Below are 24065 nucleotides of genomic sequence, written 5' to 3'. Positions count from 1 at the left end.
GACTTAAAATAGCTGAGGCTTTGAAGTTATAAGCCTTTTAGACAGAGACACTAAAATAGCTTTGTTTACAGAATAAATTTTCAAATCATTTATTCAATAATAAATCTTAAAAAAAATTTATAGAACCATTATCACATAGAACAAAATTAGGAATTTCTTGATATGATCTATGATCAATGTATAATCAAATTTCCTGGTGTTTAAAAAAATGTAATTAGGTTGGGCCTGGTGGCTCACACGTGTAATCCCAGCACTTTTGGAGGCCAAGACAGGAGGATCACTTGAGTCCAGGAGTTCATAACCAACCTGGGCAACATAGTGAGACTCCACCTCTACACATTTTTTTTTTTTTAATTAGCCAGGCATGGTGGTGGGCACCTGTAGTCCTAGCTACTGGGGACGCTGAGGCAGGAGGATTGCTTGAGCCCAGAGGTCGAGGCTGCAGTGAGCTGAGATCATGCCACTGCACTCCAACCTGGGTGACAGAGTAAGACCCTGTTTCAAAATAAATAAATAAATAAAAATAAAAATGTAATTAAAGATTTTTTTTAGTTTTCAAGGTATCCTAATGTAGAGGTTAACAAACTACAACCCTTGGGCCAAATCCAGCCTGCTACCTGTTTCTGCTTTATTGGAAGAGAGCTACACTCTTTTTGCATATCGCCCGTGGCTACTTTCAGGCTACAGCAGCAGGGCTGAATAGTTGCTGCAGCAGCTGCATGGCTCATGAAGCCTATAATATTTACTGTTGAGCCCTTTACAGAAAACATTTGCAAACCCTGCCCTATTAGAACATAAAATGCCGGCCAGGCGAGGTGGCTCACACTTGTAATCCCAGCACTTTGGGAGGCTGAGGAGGGTGGATCATGAGGTCAGGAGTTCAAGACCAGCCTGGCCAAGATAGTGAAACCCCCATCTCTACTAAAAATACAAAAATTAGCTGGGCTTGGTGGTGGGTACCTATAATCCCAGCTACTCAGGAGGCTGAGGCAGAGAATTGCTTGAACCCAGGAGGCAGAGGTTGCAGTGAGCCAAGATCGTGCCACTACACTCCAGCCTGGGTGACAGAGCGGGACTCCGTCTCAAAAACAAAAACAAAACATAAAATGTCCCTGGAAGAAGTTATCCTTCACATTTTCATCACCCAGACAAATATTTTTGGTTATTACTTCATTTTCTAACACATATTAGTGGGATGAGACCCAGATAGGCAGCTAAGGGGGAAGTCCCAGGAGGCTCAGAGGATCCGAAAAAGGGTTGGCCCCATGCCAGGGTCTAGTTTGACTTGTGTGTATGTTCCTGACCTTTACCTTTCACCATCTTTTGAGCAGTTCTAGCGATAATAGTTATTCTGCTTGTTTTGGGGGAGTTGGGGGTTCCTCCCTTGACCCACAGATACTATGAATCTCATAGGCTGAGAGGCACAGAGACTCCTGCAGATAAGCCTCCTGGTGAAGGAGACACCCTCCTGGGTGTCTAAGAGAGGTGGACTTAGGTAGACTGGGCACAGTGCTGCCTCCCACAGTTCACGCCTGACTCTTCCACCCTCTCAGGTTTGAGACCCTGGAGCCTGAAATGAACACCCTTGCAGCACAAATCACCGCGGTGAATGACGTTGCCGAGCAGTTACTGAAGGCCAGCCCCCCAGGCAAGGACCGCATTGTCAACACCCAGGAGCAGCTCAACCACAGGTGGGCTTGGGAGGGCAGGACTGGGAAACTGACAGAGAAATGAAGCAATGGGGATGGCAGTGGGAGGCAGGTTTTGTAGAGCCTGGCAGAGTGGCTACCAAGGAGGAAGCAAACCAGTCTGGAATACGTTGGGAAAGGAAAAAGGATCAAAGAGACGAGAGAGGGAGTCAAGGTAGTCTGAAGCAGCTGCTGGCCAGAAAGGGAGGAGTCAAGGGGAGATACCAAGGGAGAGAGAAGCAGGGAAGAAGCTTCCAAATAGGCCTGGCCAGGGCAGGAAGCTGAACCTTCCCCCTGCTCTCAGGTGGCAGCAGTTTCGGTCTCTGGCAGACGGTAAGAAGGCAGCTCTGACCTCAGCCCTGAGCATCCAGAACTACCACTTAGAGTGTACGGAGACCCAGGCCTGGATGAGAGAGAAGACCAAGGTCATCGAGTCCACCCAGGGCCTAGGCAACGATCTGGCTGGGGTGCTGGCCCTGCAGCGCAAGCTGGCTGGCACGGAGCGGGACCTGGAGGCCATTGCTTCCCGGGTCGGTGAACTGACTCGAGAGGCAAATGCTCTGGCTGCCGGCCATCCCGCTCAGGCAGCGGCCATCAGCGCCCGGCTCAGAGAGGTGCAGACCGGCTGGGAGGACCTCAGGGCTACCATGCGGCGTCGAGAAGAGTCGCTGGGGGAGGCGCGGCGGCTGCAGGACTTCCTGCGCAGCTTGGATGACTTCCAGGCCTGGCTAGGCCGTACTCAGACTGCTGTGGCCTCTGAAGAAGGGCCAGCCACCCTGCCTGAGGCAGAGGCCCTCCTGGCCCAACATGCAGCCCTTCGGGGAGAGGTGGAGCGGGCCCAGAGCGAGTACAGCCGGCTGCGAGCCCTGGGCGAGGAGGTGACCCGGGACCAGGCTGACCCCCAGTGCCTCTTCCTACGACAGCGACTGGAGGCCCTGGGAACTGGCTGGGAGGAGCTGGGCCGAATGTGGGAGAGCCGGCAAGGTCGCCTGGCCCAAGCCCACGGCTTCCAGGGATTCCTGCGGGATGCTCGTCAGGCTGAGGGCGTACTCAGCAGCCAGGTGAAAGTCCGGGCAAAGTCCCAACCAGGAGGAAGAGCAAAGTAGGGACCCGGGGAAATGTGAAGGAGTGGGATGGGCAGGAAGGACATGTTAGCAAAACGGGGCCGTGCAGTGGTTCAGGCCTGAAATCCCAGCACTTTGGGAGGCCAAAGTGGGAGGATCACTTGAGGCTGAGAATATCGAGACCAACCTGGGCAACATGGCAAGACCTTGTCTTTACAAAAAAAAAAAAAAAAATTTAAGAAAATAGAAGAATTTTTTATAAAGAAAAATGGGAGCCAGACAGGATGGCTCATACCTGTAATCCAGGTACTTTGGGAGGCTGAGGCAGGAGGATAACTTGAGCTCAGGAGTTTGAGACCAGCCTGGGCAACATAGTGAGACCCCCATCTCTACAAAAAGAAAAAAAAAATTAGCTGGGCATGGTCATGCATGCCTGTAGTCCCAGCTACTGGGGAGGCTGAGGCTGGAGGATCACTTGAGCCAGGAGTTTGAGGCTGCAGTGAGCTATGATCATACCACTGCACTCCAACCTGGGCCATAGAATGAGACCCTGTCTCACAAAAGAAAAGAAAAGGAAAAAAGAAAGAAAAATGGGAATGAAAAAAATGTGAATATAATTTACTAAAACTGACTTTAGAAGAAATAGAAAACCCAGTTTGTCGTGTAACTGTTAAAGAAATGGAATCAGGAGCTAGAAGTGAGATAGAACAGGATTTGGGCTGGGGAGTGGAAAGTCCTTCCCACCCAGCTTCCCTGTGACTTTCTGAGACTCCCACACTGGCTGGCAGCCTCCCTGTCTTCAGAGCTCTCCTGGCTACCCTCCCTGTCTGTGGATTGGCCCCTACCTCTCAGATTTGCCCCTGGGTGGGTCCCTCCTAAGGGGGTGAATTGTACTGGGGAAAATGAGCTGAATGTCACCGCTCCCACGCAGGAATATGTTCTGTCTCACACGGAGATGCCAGGGACACTCCAGGCTGCTGATGCTGCCATTAAAAAATTGGAGGACTTCATGAGCACCATGGACGCCAATGGGGAACGGATCCACGGGCTCCTGGAGGCTGGGCGCCAGCTGGTGTCTGAAGGCAACATCCATGCCGACAAGATTCGGGAAAAGGCAGACTCCATCGAGAGGAGGTCTGATGAGGCGGTCCATGAATTAGGGGTCCTGGGGGAAATCTGGGAAACAGGGTGGCCTCAAAGATGAATGTGGCACAGGAAACGCACAGATGGGGTAGGAGCTGACGGAGAAGTAGAGGGGAAGAACCAAGTGGTTGGAGAGGGCTGGGAGGTTCTACCCCCAACCAGGGCCAAAAGGAAGTCAGGATTCCTGGGTAACCTCGTGCTCCTGGAAGGCGTTATTCCCCTGGAAGAAATGGAGGCCCCTAGGTTAGCCAAAGGGTCACAGCCCTTTTACAGCAAATTCCAGGGTTTCACAAGAGGGTGTCATTCCAGGCACAGGAAGAATCAAGACGCAGCACAGCAGTTTCTGGGCCGTCTTCGGGACAACCGGGAGCAGCAGCATTTCCTGCAAGATTGTCATGAGGTGAGGCTCCCTGGGGCTCCGGGATATTCCCTAGCCATCTCTTTCCCACCTTGAGCCTAGAATAAGTCCACCACAAGGTCACCAGAGACTGTGAGCCCCTTCATGGCTTCTTCCCAAGGTGCCCACTTCTCCTGGCTCACTGTGGCCCTGCTTTTATGCCCCCCTCTCCCCTCCCTTGGAAATGCCCCCTCTCCTTTGTCCCTGTTTTACGTTTGGTCCAGCTGAAGCTCTGGATTGATGAGAAGATGCTAACAGCCCAGGACGTGTCCTACGACGAGGCCCGCAACCTGCATACCAAGTGGCAGAAGCACCAGGCGTTCATGGCCGAGCTGGCTGCCAACAAAGACTGGCTGGACAAGGTGGACAAGGTGAGTGGTGCTGTGGGGGCTGCCTCTCGGCAGAGTCCCCCACCGTGCAGGGGAGGGCCTGGCTCCAGGACGTGGTTTTCGTCATGGTTAGAGACTGTGGGGCTTCTGGTGCCACAGCTCCACGGTGGAAAGTTATGGCCTGGGAAACAAACGTCTTTGTTGGAGACAGAGAGTGGGACAGTGAGTCCAGAACCTTGATAAAGTACAAATTAGTAGGTAGCCAAACTGCAGCTTGGATTTAACACCATAACTGTTCCTGAGTTCAAAGCAGGATGGCGCTCTTCAGTGGGCTCTGCAAACCTTGTCTGGAAAGGGCTTGGCCTGGATGGTCAATATTTGAGGCTTTGCAGTCCAAACAGTTTCTGCTACAACTACTCATCTCTGTCGTTGTAGTGCAAAAGCAGCCGCAGAGAATAGGTGAATGAATGAACATGGCTGTTTCCCAATAAAACTTTATTTGTAAAAACAGGCAGTGGGCCAGATTACCTCATGGGCTGTATGTAGTCTGCCAGTCCTTATTTTCGAGTCTTACTGTCCCTGGTTCTTGGTCTTCCACCTAGCTCTTCCTCAAGAGCCAAGGACATATAAAGTTTTATATCTGCTCCGCAAGTATCCCTACAGAACATGGTATGCGCTCAACAGTCTGTGAAGCACTGCAAGGTCTACGAAAAGACACTTTCCTTCCCCCAAGGGCATGACGGTTGGGACAAAAGGAGACCAGTGTGCTTTCAATTGTTTCCATTCATTCAGCAAATATTTACTTGGTACTACTATATCCAAAGCATTGTATTAGGCACTGCATGGGGTCCGAAAGGGATCCCCTGAACGCTGTAGTCAGGATATGAGGCATATATGCAGGTAGCTAAATAGAATCCAGAGAAGAATCTGATGAGTGCTGTGAGAGTGGCCCTGCTGAAGCCTGGGGAATAAGGAGAGAGGAGATATGGAAATTCTAGAAGCAGCAACATCCAGGGCAGTCCATGGCGGATGAGTAGAATTTGGACAAGTGGAGATATTGAGGAAAAGATGTTTCCAGGTAGAGAAAACCAAACAGAAAACCAGTGGTAGGCAGTGCCTGTTTGGGAGCAAGGGGGTGAGCGAGTCTGGCAGCAGCACAGAATGTGTGCAGGGCCCCAGGGAAGAAGAGGTGGGAGAGAAGCCCGGAACACCCTGACCGCCACATGCGTGTGCTTCCAAGTGTGGATTGTGCTCAAGGTTGTGAAGCTACCCAGGCAGTGCTAGCCTTTGACGCTCTTCATCCTGACAGCCACAGCCACCTGCAAAGTGGCCTGAAGGCAGTGTCTGGGTTTGTGTTCCCCTAGAAGCAGACCCAGAAGTAATGATTCTAGGGAGGTGACCCCGGGAAGCATCAGTAGGGGAATGGAGCGATGAGAAGGGACAGAAGTCATGCCAGTTACCCCCATGGGCAGCGGGAGCCCAACCCTCATGGGGCACTCTGTGGGGGTGTAGATGAAACACAGAACACAGCACCCGCACAGCCACAGCACTTGGATGCTGCGTATTTATCCATCAGCTCCCTGTCTCACTGGTTGAGGGCTGCTTCTGGGCTCGTTAACTCCGTGGCTCTTCCAATTTGCCTTCCACACAGTTCAAGGGAGCACACTTTCCTCACCACCCCAGATGCAAAAATCCTCAAGCAGAAAAGCTGGAAGTGGGGAAACCAGGTGGGACTCACTTGCTATCAATGAAGTGAAGAGTAATGAGTTGAGAACTACAAAACGATGGCAAATAAGTCAATGTGCAGTGTGGTGCCAGAAACCACAGGCACGAAGGAACCCAAACTAAAGAGAGATTGCAAGGGATTCCTCATTGAAATGCTCTTTGAGCTGGGTCTTGAAGGAGGAGTGGGGTTCATCAGCGGTAAGGGAACAGCAGTTTAGAAGGGATCTTAAACCTCTGCGAAGAGTATGTCGATGAGAACACACAAGGACTTAGAATTATTGCCCACACTTCAGGTCTCTACTGCCCGTGCTCTCAGCCTCTAAAGTTCAAGCTAATTTGGGCACTTTGACGTTCTCTGTCTTGCCTTCCAGGAAGGGCGAGAGCTGACTCTTGAGAAGCCAGAGCTGAAAGCCCTGGTGTCGGAGAAGCTGGGGGACCTGCACAGGCGCTGGGATGAGCTGGAGACCACCACCCAAGCCAAGGCCCGCAGCCTCTTTGATGCCAACCGAGCTGAGCTGTTTGCCCAGAGCTGCTGTGCCCTGGAGAGCTGGCTGGAGAGCCTGCAGGCCCAGCTACACTCGGATGACTACGGCAAGGACCTCACCAGCGTCAACATCCTGCTCAAGAAGCAGCAGGTGTGCTGTGGGCCTTTGATGGGGATGGTGAATAGCAGAAGAAAGGAAGGGGTCTGAAGCTTTCAAGATTTGGGAGGCCAGCTAAGGCCTGGCAGATAACACCTTCAGTAGCATTTCCCAGAGTCATTTCTCTCGGCAGCCAGTATCAGAATCTCTAGGAATATGTCACAGTCAGGATTAGAGTTAGGAGACAGACCCACTAATAATTTGAAGATGAGAACTTCAGTAAAAAGAAATATTAATTAGGCCAGGCACGGTGGCTCACACCTGTAATCCTGGCACTTTGGGAGGCCGAGGCAGGTGGGTCACTTGAGGTCAGGAGTTCAAGACCAGCCTGGCCAACATGATGAAACCCCATCTTTACTAAAAATACAAAAATTAGCCAGGCATGGTGGCACGTGCCTGTAATCCCAGCTATTTGGGAGGCTGAGGCAGGAGAATGGCTTGAACCCAGGAGGCAGAGGTTGCAGTGAGCCATGATCGTGCCATTGCACTCCAGCCTGGATGACAGAGCGAGACTCCGTCTCAAAAAAAAGAAGTATGAATTAGGAAAAGGTGGTAAAGAGAACTCTACAGCAGGGGTTAGAAAATTTTTTCAGTAAAGCGCCAGATAGTAAATATTTGGGGCTTTGTGGGTCATCAGGTCTATGTCACAGCCCTTCACCTCTGCCCTTGTAAGGTAAAAGCAGCTATGGATTATACGTAAAATAAAGGGTATGGCCAGGTGTGGTGGCTCACACTTGTAATCCCAACACTTTGGGAGGCCGAAGTGGGCGGATCCCTTGAGTCCAGGACTTTGAGACCAGCCTGGGCAACATGGCAAAACCCCATCTCCACAAAAAAATACAAAAAATAGCTGGGCATGGTGGTGGTGTGTGCCTGTAGTCCCAGCTGCTCTGGAGGCTGAGGTGAGAAGATTGCTTGAGCCTGGGAAGTCGAGGCTGCAGTGGGCTGTGACTGTGCCACTGCACTCCAGCCTGAATGGCAGAGCGAGACTTGTCTCAAAAAAATTTTTAAAAAGGGGTGTAGCTGTGGTCCAATAAAAACTTTATAAGGCTAGGCAGTGGGCTGGATTTACTGGTCCCTGCTCTAAAGAATGCAGAATGGGAAGTGTAGGGAGCAGCTGACACCTCTGGGGTCGAGGAGTCCTCCAGGAAGGAGCAAGATGGCTGAGTCTCAGACCTCCTTGGAGAGGGCAGAGGCCCACTGAATGGCCTGGAAATTTGCTGGGGTATCACAGGCCAGAGCAGGTCTGAAGCCAGCAAGCCAAGGCTGACCAGCAGGAAGTGGCCACTGGAGTGCAGCAAAACTTGCCAGAGAGTTCAGAGCCACCGAATCTCTTGCGCACTGTGGACAGTTTTGCTGTAGGAGGAAGGAAAACACCCTGGACCCGTGGCACGCCCCTCAGCTGCTAGGCATTGTGGTGTCCCTCCAGCGCCCTCTGCTGACAAGGCCTAGATTGTGCCCGCTGGCAAAGGAGGAATGTTTTCAGGGACCCGTTCCAGTGTCTCAAAGCAGGGCCACGATGGATCGGGGATGGAGAGACAATGAGTTGATAATGGGCACAGTTATCACACTACCCTGGATTTTTAAATCTCAGTCTTTTAGATTTGGGGGTGTGGGTGCAGGTTTGTTATAAGGTTATATTGTGTGATGCTGAAGTTTGGGACATAACTGAACCCATCACCCATGTAGTAAGCACAGTACCCAATAGAGATTCTTTCAACCCCTGCCCTTGGACTCTCGTGTGTATAAAGTTGGAGATCCACTGATCCAGCCCACGAGGGGATGCTCTTCCTGGGTGAGCTGCAGTGATAAGCAGCCACAGTGGGCTGGATAGAGACTGGTGTCTCTGCTGGGCGTGAAGGCGGAAATGCAGAGCTAACATGTCCTTCCTCCTGGCGGTTTGCAGATGCTGGAATGGGAGATGGCTGTGAGAGAGAAGGAGGTGGAGGCAATTCAGGCCCAGGCCAAAGCGCTGGCCCAGGAGGACCAGGGTGCAGGGGAGGTGGAGAGGACCTCGAGGGCTGTGGAAGAGAAGTTCAGGGCCTTGTGCCAGCCCATGCAGGAACGCTGCCGGCGCCTGCAGGCTTCTCGCGAGCAGCACCAGTTCCACCGGGACGTGGAGGATGAGATTGTGAGTCACTGGGGCCAAGGACAGCAAGCTGCCCCCAGCCACGTGGCTTTCCAGCCTCCCTCCTCAATGCCAGGGAGATGCCAGCAGGGCTCTGTTCCCTCTTCTCTTTGGCATTGACCATCTCCCCTCTAGGGAGACTTGGGGATGCCCCCCAGAACCAGAGATGACCGTTCCCTACACACATGGAGGTAGCCCCAGGTGTCCCCACTCCCACTAAAAGTCCCTGGTGCTTTTGCCTTCCCCTCTGGGCCCCCACTGACCGCCTCTTCCTCTTCCAGTTGTGGGTGACAGAGCGGCTGCCCATGGCCAGCTCCATGGAGCATGGCAAGGACCTACCCAGTGTCCAGCTTCTCATGAAGAAAAACCAGGTGAGGCAGAGGCTGAAGGCAAAAGAGAAGTTCCCAGGAGCCTCCCCAGACTTGGACGTGTGTTTTTTCTTAAGACCAGGCCCCCCTCAATGCTGAGTGTAACCCTGGACTTCAGTGGCTGTCTTTCCTCACCTCAGGAGGGTGGGTCCTCTCAGTGGGACATAGTGGGGGCTGGGGGGCTGAGGGGTGTTACCATCGCACCCCCAGGCTAGGAGAGGGAGCAGAGGACCCAGGAAGGAGAGAGGCACGGGGTGAAGGGTGGTCTCCAGGAGCATGTGGGGCTGCGGCAGGCCTTTCAGCATTTTCTCTTCTGTGGCCATGGGCAGACTCTGCAGAAGGAGATTCAGGGCCATGAGCCCCGGATCGCGGACCTGAGGGAGCGGCAGCGTGCTCTAGGTGCAGCAGCAGCAGGTCCGGAGCTGGCCCAGCTGCAGGAAATGTGGAAACGCCTGGGCCACGAGCTGGAACTTCGAGGGAAGCGACTCGAGGAGGCCCTGCGAGCCCAGCAGTTCTACCGTGATGCTGCTGAGGCGGAGGCCTGGATGGGCGAGCAGGAATTACACATGATGGGCCAGGAGAAGGCTAAGGTGAGGGCCAGGACACAGCCTGGTGTATGTGGCCAGTTCTGCCCTCCCCTGACCTGCTGCTTGATGCCACTGTCCCCTCCCACCGTCCCTTCCCCCAGGATGAGCTGAGTGCCCAGGCAGAGGTGAAGAAGCACCAGGTGCTGGAGCAAGCCCTGGCCGACTACGCGCAGACCATCCACCAGCTGGCAGCCAGCAGCCAGGACATGATTGACCATGAGCACCCAGAGAGGTGGGTGCAGCGGCAGCCCGGCCCAGCCTAGGGGAGGAGCTGGCTGCAGGAACAGGAAGGTGCAGGGAATGTGGAGCCTTCAGTGCTGTGTGCATGGAGCCTCCTAGAAAGCTGGAGTGCAGGGTGGGCGAGCTGTTGGGAGCCCTGAGGGACAGGGCTCCACAGAACAGGCCGGAGGTCAGAGCTACACCCCTAAGCCCCACAGTGCCTCTCCCACTCTTTCTGCAGCACGCGGATATCCATCCGCCAAGCCCAGGTGGACAAGCTGTATGCCGGCCTGAAAGAGCTGGCGGGAGAGCGGCGGGAGCGCCTGCAGGAGCACCTCCGGCTGTGCCAGCTCCGCCGTGAGCTGGATGACCTAGAGCAGTGGATCCAGGAGCGCGAGGTTGTGGCGGCCTCCCACGAGCTGGGCCAGGACTATGAGCATGTGACTGTGAGTGTAGGGAGAGCACCCAGCTCAGATCAGCCATGGGAAGAGTGGAGGACCCACAGGGAGACTAGGAGCTGGTCGCAGGCAGAGCACTGGGGGGCCAGGAGACAAGACCAGGCTGAGCAGGCACTGCCCTCCTGATTTTGAGGTATATGATTTGAAGAGGCTGGGCATGGTGGCTCACATATGTAATCCTAGCACCTTGGGAGGCTGAGGTGGGAGGATTGCTTAAGTCCAGGAGTTTGAGACCAGCCTGGGCAACATAGTGAGACCCCCATCTCTACAAAAAAAATGTTTTTTAATTAGCCAGGCACGGCAGTGCATGACTGTAGGCCCAGCTACTCAAGAGGCTAAGGTGGGAGGATCTCTTGAGCCTAGAAGGTCGACGCTGCAGTGATTGCGCTAGTGCACTCCAGAGCAAGACCCCATCTCTAAATACACACACACACACACACACACAATTTGAAGAATTGTGCAGAAAGGGGACATGAAGCTGAGCTGAGACAAGGGCAAATAGGAAATTATCACTCACACTTTTCAACAGAATTCAACAAAATGGGGTATGATCCCCTCCACGGTTTGGGGGCTTGGAGCCTCTGTCGTACAGAAATATGGGCCATAGTTAGGGGATTCTTGCCTGAGGCCTGAGGGTCCCAAGCACCTCGAAACCCCTTTGCCGGGGGTGAAGGGCGCCTGTCGAATACAGGGTCAGTGGGAAGCAACCATGCCTGCTCCTTAACCACCGGGGGTAAACCTGTCCCGGCCCCGTGGCCAGCGGGGAGAGGTGGGTTCTGAGTTTGGAGTGGAGGACTCGCCCCATCAGGCAGGGACCACATCCCCCAACATCACAGCATGGTCTGTCCATCTGCTTCCTCTACCAGATGCTCCGAGACAAGTTCCGAGAGTTCTCCCGGGACACAAGCACCATCGGTCAGGAGCGCGTAGATAGCGCCAATGCACTGGCCAATGGGCTCATTGCTGGGGGCCATGCCGCACGGGCCACTGTGGCCGAGTGGAAGGACAGTCTCAACGAAGCCTGGGCTGACCTGCTTGAGCTGCTGGACACGCGGGGTCAGGTGCTGGCCGCGGCATACGAGCTGCAGCGCTTCCTGCACGGGGCACGCCAAGCCCTGGCGCGGGTGCAGCACAAGCAGCAGCAGCTTCCGGATGGGACTGGCCGCGACCTCAACGCTGCCGAGGCCCTACAGCGCCGACACTGTGCCTATGAGCACGACATCCAGGCCCTCAGCGCCCAGGTCTGACCCAAGCATGCGGAGGTGGGGGAGGCTTAGAGGAGGCCAAGGGGGAAATGCCGGGGAGCGTTCCCAGGAGCTAGGGCAGAGCTCAGAAATGCCGGGAGGATAGCACCCTTTGGAGGGCCATTTCGAGATGAGGAAATTGCTCCAAGGAAACATCTCTGTTTGGCTGGGCATGGTGGCTCTCGCCTGTAATCCCAGCACTTTGGGAGGCCGAGGAGGGCAGATCACCTGAGATTGGGAGTTTGAGACCAGCCTGACCAACATAGAGAAACCCTGTCTCCACTAAAAATACAAAATTAGCTGGGCCTGGTGGCGCATGCCTGTAATCCCAGCTACTCAGGAGGCTGAGGCAGGAGAATCACTTGAACCTGGGAGGCAGAGGTTGTACACACCACTGTACTCCAGCCTGGGCAACAAGAGCGAAACTCGTCTCAAAAAGAAAGAAACTGTCTCTGGCAGGGGACATCTAGCCACTGCATTCACACTTTTAATGACAAGCCCCCTTGAGAGCCCATGATGTCTTCAGGGGTTCCCAGTGGCCAGGAGACTCTTCATGCTCTGCTAAATCTGCCTGTTGGTGCTTCCCAGGCTTGAGCTCTAGGCCCACACTCAGTAAGCATGGATCCTTCCCTCAACCACTAAAACCCATCAGCCCCTGCCTGAATCCCCTCTTCAGGCTAAGTGTCTCGTTCTAGCAATCTCCAAGGTCCATAACATCCTAGACAGGCCTCTGAAAGTTCAACTGGCCAATGGCCCTTTTCCAGATCCTCCCCAAGTTAAGCCCAGGTTCCCAGATGAGACCCAATAGGGCAGAGTGTGGCCAAGCACCTGCCTTCATCTTTCCCAGCACCCCCACTCCCTGGCTCCTCCCCCTGCTGCTTTGGCTGTGAGACAGGCAGCAGGAGGTGAGAGTGGCAGCCAGAACTGAGGCAGGCTGCGGCTCCTTGGAGTCCCCCGCTCTGCCTGACTCTGACCCGGGGCCCCACAGGTCCAGCAGGTGCAGGACGATGGCCACCGGCTCCAGAAGGCATATGCTGGAGACAAGGCTGAGGAGATCGGCCGCCACATGCAGGCCGTGGCTGAGGCCTGGGCTCAGCTTCAGGGAAGCTCTGCCGCCCGCCGGCAGCTGCTGCTGGACACCACGGAGAAGTTCCGCTTCTTCAAGGCTGTCCGGGAACTGATGCTCTGGATGGATGAGGTCAACCTGCAGATGGATGCCCAGGAGCGTCCCCGGTGAGAACCCTAGGGCCCGGGGCCTCCATGGGTTGTGTGGCTGGGCTGTGATGGGGCTGTGGGCAGCAGATGATGCTGTTTCTGCCTCCCCCCAGGGATGTGTCCTCCGCGGATCTAGTCATCAAGAACCAGCAAGGCATCAAGGCAGAGATAGAGGCCCGGGCGGACCGCTTCTCCTCCTGCATCGACATGGGGAAGGAGCTGCTGGCCAGGAGCCACTATGCGGCCGAGGAGGTGGGTGAGGCCCGGGTGGCCGGGCCATTCTCACTGGGCAGTGCTGAACGCTGACTTCTTGGCAGCTTTCTGCTTCCTCTCATTCTTTCTTTGCAAGAAATTTTTCATTCTCTCCCCTCAGTGCCATTCAGGGGTTTCTTGCATTCTGGAAATGTGAGAACCGTCTGCCTTTTGACATCAGAAATCACTGGTCCTGGACCAGGCACGGTGGCTCATGCCTGTAATCCCAGCACTTTGGGAGGCCCAGGCGGGCAGATCACCTAAGGTCGCGAGTTCGAGACCAGCCTGGCCTCCAAGGGTTGTGTGGCTAGGCTGTGATGAAACATGGTGAAACCCCATTTCTACTAAAAACACAAAAATTAGCCGGGCATGGTGGTGGGTGCCTGTAATCCCAGCTACTCGGAGGCTGAGGCAGGAGAATTGCTTCAACCTGGGAGGCAGTGAGGTTGCAGTGAGCTGAGATTGCACCATTCCCCTGGGCGATAAGAGCGAAACTCTGTCTCAAAAAAAAAAAGAAAGAAATTATCTGTCGCCCTGGGTGACTCCCCAGGGGCCCTGGAAAGACCTCACATCCTGGTGTTAACTCATATCTCTGCCCCCCAGATCTCAGAGAAGCTGTCTCAGCTGCAGGCACGGCGCCAGGAGACGGCCGAGAAGTGGCAGGAGAAGATGGACTGGCTTCAGCTGGGTGAGCTGCTGAGGGGGCCCCAGGTGCTGTGGGGAGTGGGGGGCATTCTGCACCCTGTGGTTTCCAGAGTAGGTGAGACCAGGAACCCTGGGTGTGAAACTCACGATGTCCAACCTTGGCGCTGCCTGGCACAGCTCTGGGGCAGTGGCTTTCTCTGTGTCCCTGTTCTTGAGGTTGCCATGGCCACTGTGCCCTGCCAGTGGCCACTCTGACCCACCATCTTCCTGTGACCCCCGATCCCACCAGTTTTGGAGGTGCTCGTGTTTGGAAGAGATGCAGGGATGGCAGAGGCCTGGCTCTGCAGCCAGGAGCCGCTGGTGCGCAGCGCTGAGCTGGGTTGCACGGTTGATGAAGTTGAGAGCCTTATCAAGCGGCACGAGGCCTTCCAGAAGTCAGCAGTGGCCTGGGAGGAACGATTCTGTGCGCTAGAGAAGCTTACTGCGGTGAGGGACACAGGACCCCAGATGCCCACCCCCAACCTGCTCCCCTGACCCTTGCTTGCTTCTGCTTGGAGAAGACATGTCTTCTCTCTTGCCACTGTACCAGTGGCTCCCAGATATGAGCTGAGAGTGCCGTTGTCACCACACCTTTAGGAGGTGTCAGTTCCCCTGGGTGAGGCTGAGACACCTTCTCCCATTTTGTCTCTTGTCCCCACCGTCTTCTCGAATTCTGTTCTCCTTTTATCATATTTCATCAAATCAGAGTTGAGACATTTCAGCTCTCCCTATTTCCCTGGCCCTCTTACACGCGACTTTCTACACGCTGAATGCAGCTAGAGGAGCGGGAGAAGGAGCGGAAGAGAAAGAGGGAGGAGGAGGAGCGAAGGAAACAGCCGCCTGCTTCTGAACCCACAGCCAGTGTGCCTCCAGGGGACCTGGTGGGCGGCCAGACGGCTCCTGACACCACCTGGGACAGGTGAGAGCCAGGACGCCTGGGGTAGGAGGAGGAGGCTGAGCCCAGGCCACCCAGGGAGTAATGATTCTGTGTTGTCTTTGGTCATCCCAGAACCCAGCTACGGCCACCACCATCCACACAAGCCCCCAGTGTTAATGGAGTCTGCACAGATGGAGAGCCCTCACAGGTGACCCCACTGTCCCCTTTTCCCCCATCGGAGTCATAGCCCCTCCACCCCTGCATATCCTTTTACAGATTCTTACTCTTGCAGCCCCTGCTGGGACAACAGAGACTTGAGGACAGCAGCTCCCCCGAAGGGCCAGTGAGTTCCCCTGCAAGTGTGGGTGTTGATAACTGGGAGGCGAAGGGTCCAGAAGGGGTGGTGAGTGGGGTGGGGGAGTACTGGGGATGGGATGTGAGAGGGCAGAGGCTCACGGGCAGCTTGGGGGCAGGAAGACCAACTCCTGGACACGGAGCTTCCTGGCACCCAGGTTAGGGATCTCCTATCTCATCCTTTGACACTGACACTGATTTCCCCCCTAGGGACCTGGCCCAGGGGACGAAGCCAATGGGCCCCGGGGAGACAGGCAGACCCGGACTCGGGGCCCGGCCCCACCTGCGATGCCCCAGAGCAGGTCCACCGAGTCAGCCCACGCTGCCACCCTGCCTCCTCGAGGCCCAGAGCCATCTGCCCAGGAGCAGATGGAGGGGGTACTGTGTCGCAAGCAAGAGATGGAGGCCTTCGGGAAGAAGGCTGCCAACAGGTACAGCCTCTCCGGAGCCTGCCCTCAGAGGGGATTTCCCCAGAGCCTCTGCCCAGATAGAGGAAGGGATGCCCTTTAAAGTACATCTTCTGGGCAAAGGGTAGGACTTGGGACCAGAGCAGGGCCTCAGGGGAGGACCAGAGGGTGTGAAGACCATGGCCTAAAGATGGGAGCAGAACTGGCAGTCCTAGGATACCCAGGAGGGCCCCGGGTAGCAGGAGCCACCGAGGCCAGCCAGTCAGCACCATGTCCCTCGCAGGTCCTGGCAGAACGTGTACTGTGTCCTGCGGCGTGGGAGCCTCGGCTTTTACAAGGATGCCAAGGCAGCCAGCGCGGGGGTGCCATACCACGGAGAAGTGCCTGTCAGCCTGGCCAGGGCCCAGGGCAGTGTCGCCTTTGATTACCGAAAGCGCAAACACGTCTTCAAGCTGGGGTAGGAACAGGGAACAGTGCTCTCGGGATGGGAGGAGAGTTGGGAGTGGCACAGGTGAGCCGTGAGTCGGGTCCAGAGGGAGGGGAGTTCCTGTAAGGAACCCCTGAGTAGAGTAACCAGGCCAGCCACTTGGGGACAGTGTAGATGAGGGAGGCGGGGATTCTGGTTGTCTCCACACCAAGGGGAGCAGGAGAACCAAGACCCAGGCCTGATGGCTGCCGATGCCAAGGTGAAAAATTACCCAGGGTGGGAAATCCAAAGGCAGGGATCTGGCAAGACCTCCAGGGGCCTGTCCCTGCCTGCCAGCAAGCAGCCGGAGCAGGAGGCCCAGGCTGGGGTGGAAGTGAGCTCCCCCTGCCTCTGTGGCCAGTCAAAAAGGATGTGCTTCTGCAGTCGGGGAAGACTGAAGAATGTGCAGAGCATGTCTGGTCCGGCTCCGAGGGCTGCAGCCAGATGTCCCAGCCCGGTGTTGGGTCATGATTGCGCTCTCACCAGCAGCGACCTGGCACATCCAGATTCTCAGCTCTGCCCTGTGGCCTCTCTCTCCCAACAGCTTACAGGATGGAAAAGAATATTTATTCCAAGCCAAGGATGAGGTGAGCTGTCCTCCGTGTTCCTCTCTGTCCGTGCCATTCCAGAACCCTCCAGTTGCAGACTCCCCTTCCTTCCCCGTCCTCCCTCTTTTTCCTGGTCTCGTCCTTTGTGGTAAGACTGGATGTGTGTGACAGCCGCACCAGGCCGCACTCCCTGTCTAAGCCGGCTGCATTCTCCTAATAGCATGAAACAGTCAGCTCACTTTCTGCCTCCTCCTCTCACACTTCCCTGCTGTCCACCGTGGCCACCCCAGCGGAGCATCCTTAAAGCTGACCAAGGGTCTTTCCGTCCACAGGCAGAGATGAGCTCGTGGCTACGGGTGGTGAACGCAGCCATTGCCACTGCATCTTCTGCCTCTGGAGAGCCCGAAGAGCCGGTGGTGCCCAGCACCACCCGGGGCATGACCCGGGCCATGACCATGCCCCCAGTGTCACCTGTTGGGGCTGAGGGGCCTGTTGTGCTCCGCAGCAAAGACGGCAGAGAACGAGAGCGAGAAAAACGCTTCAGCTTCTTCAAGAAGAACAAGTAGCTGGGGGCAAGGTCCCAGGCCAGCTCCTTCCCTCCGTTCAGGAAACTGCCAGGGACAGTCAACAGGGACCACCCTCTTGTCAGGACAACTGCCTGCTGCTAGGGTCTGTTGCCAAAGTCAACCCATCACCAGGAACTGTCACTGGGGACAAGTCCGTGTTCCCAAGGGCAGCCCTTCTCTTCTGCTGTTTAATTCCAGACTGGTGGTGGGACCCAGGCAACCCCCTCTCCCACCCCCGCCGACTTCTCCCCTCTTTCCCCAGCCTCGTGCCTCTGTCCCTCACCAAAGTGCGGACAGTGCTGCACCCTCAACATAGGCCATGTGGGGAGTGACTGCCCCTGCCTCAGGGTCATTCTCCCACCACAGCGAGGGCACTCGCCTTCTGCCTTCTGGTTCCTCACCCCTGGGACCAGCCAGGAACCTCTCAGAGCTGAAGCAGGCCCTGGGGGCAGGAGTGCCAGATGACAGGCGCAGGAGCCCTCCCTCCCCACCCCCACCCTCTAACTCCAGCTGCCACTCCATCTCCAGCTGCTCTCAATGGCTTTCAAGGTGTGTTGTTCAGGGACAGCCACCGCCTTGAGTCTGGCCAAGGAGGTGATTAAACAGCTCAGCTTCTCTCACTGCCTCTGGGTGTCTTTGCTTTCCTGACCACAGCCTCTCTGCCCAGGCCCGTGTCCTCTCCTTTGGTTCTGGTCTCCTGCATCTCTGCCCCAGCCTCCAAGCTCTTGAAGACCTGTGTCACACTGAGAGCTTCCCTGACCCAGTCTCATTTCCCTGACAGTGACCTCCAGTGTGCTGGGTTGACCAATGCCAAGCCTCTTTTTAGACCAAAGTAGTTCCCCATGGGTTGGGATGATGTCACCAAGCAGTATTTATGTTAAAAAGCAATGAGGACTCCTTCCCTGGTGCACAATTTTCTTCACTTGTGAGTCTCTAAACTGTTTTCAAATTGGAAGACTGGGAAGCATTGCTACAGCCCCCAGCCAGTCTCAGCCACTGCTCAGCCCAGTGGTGGAAAGCTGAGCACATAGCGGGTGCTTACTGCCCCCACTTGCTGTCTGCTCTCCAGTAGATCAAGGGAGCTCAGACAGGGATCAGAGAAGTGGCAGGTTCCAATAAACTGACCAACAGAATGAAGTCACTCTGGGAAGCCATGAGGTAACTTTACAGCCCAAATGTGTAAATACACACACAGAGGATTTTATATATATATATACACACACACACACACACACACACACATATATATATATATATATATATTTTTTTTTTGAGACAGAATCTCACTCTGTCAGCCAAGCTGGACTGCAGTGGTGCAATCAAAGCTCACTGCAACCTCCACCTCCCAGGTTCAAGCAATCCTCCCACCTCAGCCTCCCGAGTAGCCTGAATCACAGGCACATGCCATCACACCCAACTAAGTTTGTTTATTTTTTGTAGAGACGGGGTCTCACTATGTTGCCCAGGTCAGTCTCGAATTCCTGGGCCCACCTTGGCCTCTCAGACTGTTGGGATTACAGGCGTGAGCCACCATGCCCAGCTGAGACTACCTTCTGGATCTGGTGAAGTATTAAAAAGGAGCTGGTGGCTTCTCCTTTGTCTCTGGCTTGGCAATCGGAGCTTTCAGGGCAGGGTGTTTGTCTCCCGATGTTGATGGAAGTGGCCACTCCTTGGTGGCCTCCAGCAGGAAGAGTGTGTTCTCTCATTGGTTCTATACACACAGACAACCATTTTTCCAGGAAGGCAGCCCCGCCTTCAGCGTCATTGACTGCGGGCCTGACTATCATCAGCCATGACGAAGACCGAGTCAGGTGTGTGCAGGCCCAGAACTAGCCCATCATAGCCCCAGAGTGGGCTCCAAACCTGAGATCTGGTAGACTAGAGAGCCTGCAGGATAATTTCCCCCTTAAGATGGGCAGATTTACTGTTCCACAGCCAACAGGTAGATACATGTAACTAGAACAATCTGTCATGGGACTAAGTGGAAGAATCCATCAGCATTACACAGGCATCTTTTCTTCAAATACAACTGTAAACTCTCCACTATTTGAAGAGACAGTCATACCTTGGGGGTGCTCAGGGAATCTAGGTATTTGCACTCCAAGGTGGCAAGCCTGCGGGGGGGTTGAAGGGAAACAATACTTGGAAATGTTAGAAGGAAATGTATATGGAGAAATTAATGGAGAAATGATTATTTTAATGTGATATGTAAGTGTAAATAGGACAGCCAGCTGAAGCAGTCCCTCAGAAGGGGCAGGTATTGTGAACACAGAGGTGAGACTGAAGGCTCCGAGCAGCATCTGCAAATGTGGCAGCAGAAGCACTTCAGGGCATGATTCCTTAAGAACAGGACATAGAAGAGGGGAAGCACAGTGTCAGGAATTAAGTCAGAAAACACCTTCAGCTGTGAGTGGAAGAAAGAAAAACTTCCAGGAAAGGTAACAGGATGGAATGAGGCGGTGAGTGACAGGAGACAAGTTAAACACAAAAATACAATAAATGCAGGCACCACAAATCAATGGAGAGAGATGGCAGATAAAAATGGATTACTTGGCCAGGCATGGTGGTTCACGCTTATAATCCCAACACTTTGGGAAGCTAAGGTGAGTGGGTCACTTGAGCTCAGGAGTTCAAGACCAGCCTGGGCAACATGGTGAAACCCCATCTCTACAAAAATTAGCCAGGTGTAGTGGCACGTACCTGTAGTCCCAGCTACTTGGGAGGCTGAGGCAGGAGCATTGCTTGAACCTTGGAAGTAGAGGTTACGGTGAGCCGAGATCATGCCACTGCACTCCAGTCTGGGCAATAAAGTGAGACCCTGTCTCAAAAAAAAAAAAAAGGATTAATTATGTAGTGAAAAATATATTTGCATTTTTAACATCACCTACAAGAGTGGACTTTAGGTCCATGCTGTCCACAGCAGCAGCCACCAGCCATGTGTGGCTACTGAGATGTAGCCAAACCAAGTGTGCCGTGGCTCTGAAACACCAGACATCAAGCATGGAAGAGGACAACAACTTTAAATACCTTAATTTTTATATTGATTATGTGTTTTAATAATATTTTAGATATACTGGGTTTCAAAAGTATCATTAAAGTGAGTTTCAACTATTTTGGTTACTTTTTTAATGTGTTTGCTGGAAATTTTTAAATTACATGCATAGCTAACATTGTATTTTTATTGGATAGCACTGCTGTAAATGGGCTCCAGATCTAAATGCAAAAGGTAAAAAATATAATGTTAATAGGCCGGGTACGGTGGCTCACGCCTGTGATCCCAGCACTTTGGGAGGCCAAGGAGGGTGGATCACATGAGGTCAGGAGTTCGAGACCAGCCTGGCCAATATGGTGAAACCCCATCTCTACTAAAAATACAAAAATTAGCCGGGCGTGGTGGCGCACACCTGTAGTCCCAGCTACTCGGGAGGCTGAGGCAGGAGAATGGCTTGAACCCTGGAGGCAGAGGTTGCAGTGAGCCCAGATCACACCACTGCACTCCAGCTTGGGCAACAAGAGCGAAACTCCATCCCCCAAAAAACAAAAACAAAAACATAACGTTAATAGACTAAAATGTAGGAGAATATCTTGTGACTAAGGAGGCTACAGAACATCTTATACAAAAGTTCAAAAGCAGGCCAGGTGCAGTGGATCACACCTGCAATCTCAGCACTTTGGGAGGCGAGATGGGAGGATCACTGGAGCTCAGAAGTTCAAGACCAGCCTGGGCAACACAGCGAAACCTCATCTCTACAAAAAAACTTTTTAATTAGCCAGGCATGGTGGCACCCAACTGTAGTCCCAGCTACTTGGGAGGTTGAGGTGGAAGGATTGCTTGAGCCCGGGAGGTTGAGGCTGCAGTGAGCCATGATCACACCACTGCACTCTAGCCTGGGCAACAGGCTGTCTCAAAAAAAAAAAAAAAAAAAAAAAAAAAAAAAAAAAAAAGTTCAAAAGCACAGCTTTAAGATAAAAATTAATTTCATTGCACAAGAAATAAGGATTTCTGTTCAGTGAAGGACACCATGGACAGAGTTAATAATTAGTGGAATGAGAGATGGTATTTGAGACCAATAAGAGATTAGAATATACGAAAAAGCCCTACAAATCAACAACAAAAAAGGAGCCTGCAACCTGAAAAGAAAGATGGGCAAAAGATATGAACAGGAAATTTACAGAAGCATAAACTCGAAAATTCAAGAGGCCAGGTGTAGTGCCTCACACCTGTAACCCTAGTGATTTGGGAGGCTGAAGTGGGAGGATCACTTGAGGCCAGGAGTTCGAATAGCCCAGGCAACATAGTGAGACCTCGTTTCTACCAAAAACAAAAAATTTAGCTGGGCATATAGTCCTAGCTACTTGGGAGGCTGAGGCCTGAGGGCTTCAGCCTCCTGAAGCAGGAGGATTATTTGAGCCCAGGAGCTCAAGGCTACAGTGAGCTATGATTGTGTCACTGCACTTCAGCCTGCATGATAAAGCAAAACCCTTTCACAAAAAACAAGTCTGGGCGCAGTGGTTCATGCCTTTAACCCCAGCGATTTGGGAGGCCAAGGTGGGTGGATCACCTAAGGTCAGGAGTTCGAGACCAGCCTGACCAATGTGGTGAAACCCCGCCTCTACTAAAAATACAAAAATTAGCCAAGCATGGTGATGCGTGCCTGTAGTCCCAGCTACTCGGGAGGCTGAGACAGGAGAACTGCTTGAACTCTGGGAGGCGGAGGTTGCAGTGAGCTGAGATTGTGCCACTGCACTCCAGCCTGGGCGACAGAGCAAGACTCCGTCTCAAAAAAAAAAAAAAAGAAAAGAAAAGGCTGTGCGTGATGGCTCACGCCTGTAATCCCAGCCCTTTGGGAGGCCAAGGTGGGCGAATTACAAGGTCAGGAGTTCAAGACCAGCCTGACCAATATGGTGAAACCTCATCTCTACTAAAAATACAAAAATTAGCTGGGTGTGGTGGTGGCGCATGCCTGTAATCCCAGCTACTCAGGAGGCTGAGGCAGGAGAATCGCTTGAACCCTGCAGGCAGAGGTTGCAGTGAGCCGAGATAGTACCACTGCACTCCAGCTTGAGCGACAGAGTGTGACTCCATCTCAAAAAAAAACAGACAAGAAGCGATGCTTAAAATCATTAGTAACCAGAGAAATACAAATTAAAGCAACAATGAAATATCACTTTATATCCATCAGACTGACAAAAATTAGAAAAGCAGATAATGTCATCACAGGAGGGACGCAGAGATACAAGGCCCCTCATATGCTGCAGGTGGAAGAGTTTGCTGGTGCAGCTTTTCCGGAGAACAATTCGGCGCTACTTAGACAGGTGAGTTCTACGTATACTCTATGACCCAGCAAGTCCACCTCTGGGTTTATATCCCCCCAAATTCTCACACAGAATTAGGGCACATACTTAAGCATGTTCACTGCAGCCCTGTTTATAATGACAGAGAGCTGGAAGCAAGCTGAGCGTCCTATGCCCAGAGATGAACAGGTACAATCTGTGACTGTACACCACGAAGGACTGCATTACTCACTAGTGAGGTATCATGCGGCGACACAGCCCTTAGTGGAAAAATAGTAAGGCACAGTGAGCTATACAACTCAAAACACACCATTTACATAATTTATACAAATGTACAACGTTTAAGTCCAGATTAGAAGAAATCAACTGTAAAAAGACATTTGTAACAATCCAGGAGAAATTTGGGCATAAACAGTAGATGATATTAACATAGGATAGTGCTGTTTTAAATTAGAAGCACATAGTAAGCCGGGTGCAGTGGATCACACCTGTAATCAGCATTTTGTGAGACTGCAGTGGAACCATCTTGAGCCCAGAAGTTTGAGACCAGGCTGGGCAACACAGGGAGACCCCCATCACTACAAAAACATTTTAAAAATTAGCTGGATGGGGTGGCCCACACCTGTGGTCCCAGCTGCTCCAGAGGCTAAGATAGGAGGATCACTTGCGCCTGGGAGGTTGAGGCTACAGTGAGCCATAATGGTGCCACTGCACTCTAGCCTGGAAAACAAAGTGACACCCTGACTCCAAAATAATAGTAGTAACAGTTAAGGGCCGGGCGTGGTGGCTCATGCCTGTAATCCCAGCACTTTGGGATGCCAAGGCCAGTGGACACCAGCCTGGCCAACATGGTGAAACCCCGTCTCTACTAAAAATACAAAAATTAGCTGGGTGTGGTAGCGCACACCTGTAGTCCCAGCTACTGGGGAGGCTGAAGCAGGAAAATGGCTTGAACGCGGGAGGTGGAGGTTGCAGTAAGCCGAGATCGCACCACTGCCCTCCAGCCTGGGTGACACAGCAATACTCTGTCTTTAAAAAATTGAAAAATAAAAATAGATAAAATAAAATAAAATCGGAAGGACAGTGCCTCTTCTGAAATGGCTGAGAAACAAAAAGAACTCAGGGAAAGAATATATCCAAGTAGCTGGGGTGGAAGAAGGCAGCCTGGGGAATGTGTGCCTGATGGTATCAAACAAGCCATTATGGAGCCACTACAATGAGGAATGGTGGCTGACAATCTCCCTGGCAGGCTCTACGAAATAAACCCAATCCATCAATCTCCATAAAAGGCTACTCTTTGTTGGAAGGTGACAGTTGGGGAATCCGCCTAAACTTTTTTTTTTCCAGACCGAGTCTTGCTCTGTCACCCAGGCTGGAGTGCAGTGACACCATCTCGGCTCACTGCAACCT

At 53.2% G+C, this 24065-nt stretch overlaps 1 protein-coding gene across 4 annotated transcripts in view; it reads left to right on the top strand.

Moving 5' to 3' along the window:
- SPTBN2 (spectrin beta, non-erythrocytic 2) overlaps positions 1 to 17983 on the top strand; it is a 44332-nt gene extending 26349 nt beyond the window's left edge. For all 4 annotated transcript variants that reach the window (XM_009185559.4, XM_003909502.5, XM_031653715.1 and 1 more), the window contains 23 exons: positions 1554 to 1691; positions 1993 to 2749; positions 3684 to 3886; positions 4205 to 4295; positions 4517 to 4663; positions 6718 to 6981; positions 8894 to 9118; positions 9397 to 9486; positions 9813 to 10073; positions 10172 to 10302; positions 10531 to 10735; positions 11614 to 11988; positions 12980 to 13224; positions 13320 to 13458; positions 14062 to 14146; positions 14393 to 14589; positions 14919 to 15061; positions 15152 to 15227; positions 15312 to 15362; positions 15584 to 15804; positions 16064 to 16237; positions 16791 to 16833; positions 17127 to 17983. In XM_009185559.4, the coding sequence (XP_009183823.1) occupies positions 1554 to 1691; positions 1993 to 2749; positions 3684 to 3886; positions 4205 to 4295; positions 4517 to 4663; positions 6718 to 6981; positions 8894 to 9118; positions 9397 to 9486; positions 9813 to 10073; positions 10172 to 10302; positions 10531 to 10735; positions 11614 to 11988; positions 12980 to 13224; positions 13320 to 13458; positions 14062 to 14146; positions 14393 to 14589; positions 14919 to 15061; positions 15152 to 15227; positions 15312 to 15362; positions 15584 to 15804; positions 16064 to 16237; positions 16791 to 16833; positions 17127 to 17360 (4495 nt within the window). In that variant the 3' untranslated portion in view covers positions 17361 to 17983. The remainder of the gene's footprint in view (positions 1 to 1553; positions 1692 to 1992; positions 2750 to 3683; positions 3887 to 4204; positions 4296 to 4516; positions 4664 to 6717; positions 6982 to 8893; positions 9119 to 9396; positions 9487 to 9812; positions 10074 to 10171; positions 10303 to 10530; positions 10736 to 11613; positions 11989 to 12979; positions 13225 to 13319; positions 13459 to 14061; positions 14147 to 14392; positions 14590 to 14918; positions 15062 to 15151; positions 15228 to 15311; positions 15363 to 15583; positions 15805 to 16063; positions 16238 to 16790; positions 16834 to 17126) is intronic.
- Positions 17984 to 24065: the final 6082 nt, after the last annotated feature.

The sequence above is a fragment of the Papio anubis genome, chromosome 12, assembly GCF_008728515.1.
Source record: "Papio anubis isolate 15944 chromosome 12, Panubis1.0, whole genome shotgun sequence".
In the NCBI taxonomy this organism is placed as follows: domain Eukaryota; kingdom Metazoa; phylum Chordata; class Mammalia; order Primates; family Cercopithecidae; genus Papio; species Papio anubis.
Note: the sequence above shows the minus strand (reverse complement) of the source record. Positions and strands in the feature narration are given on the sequence as shown.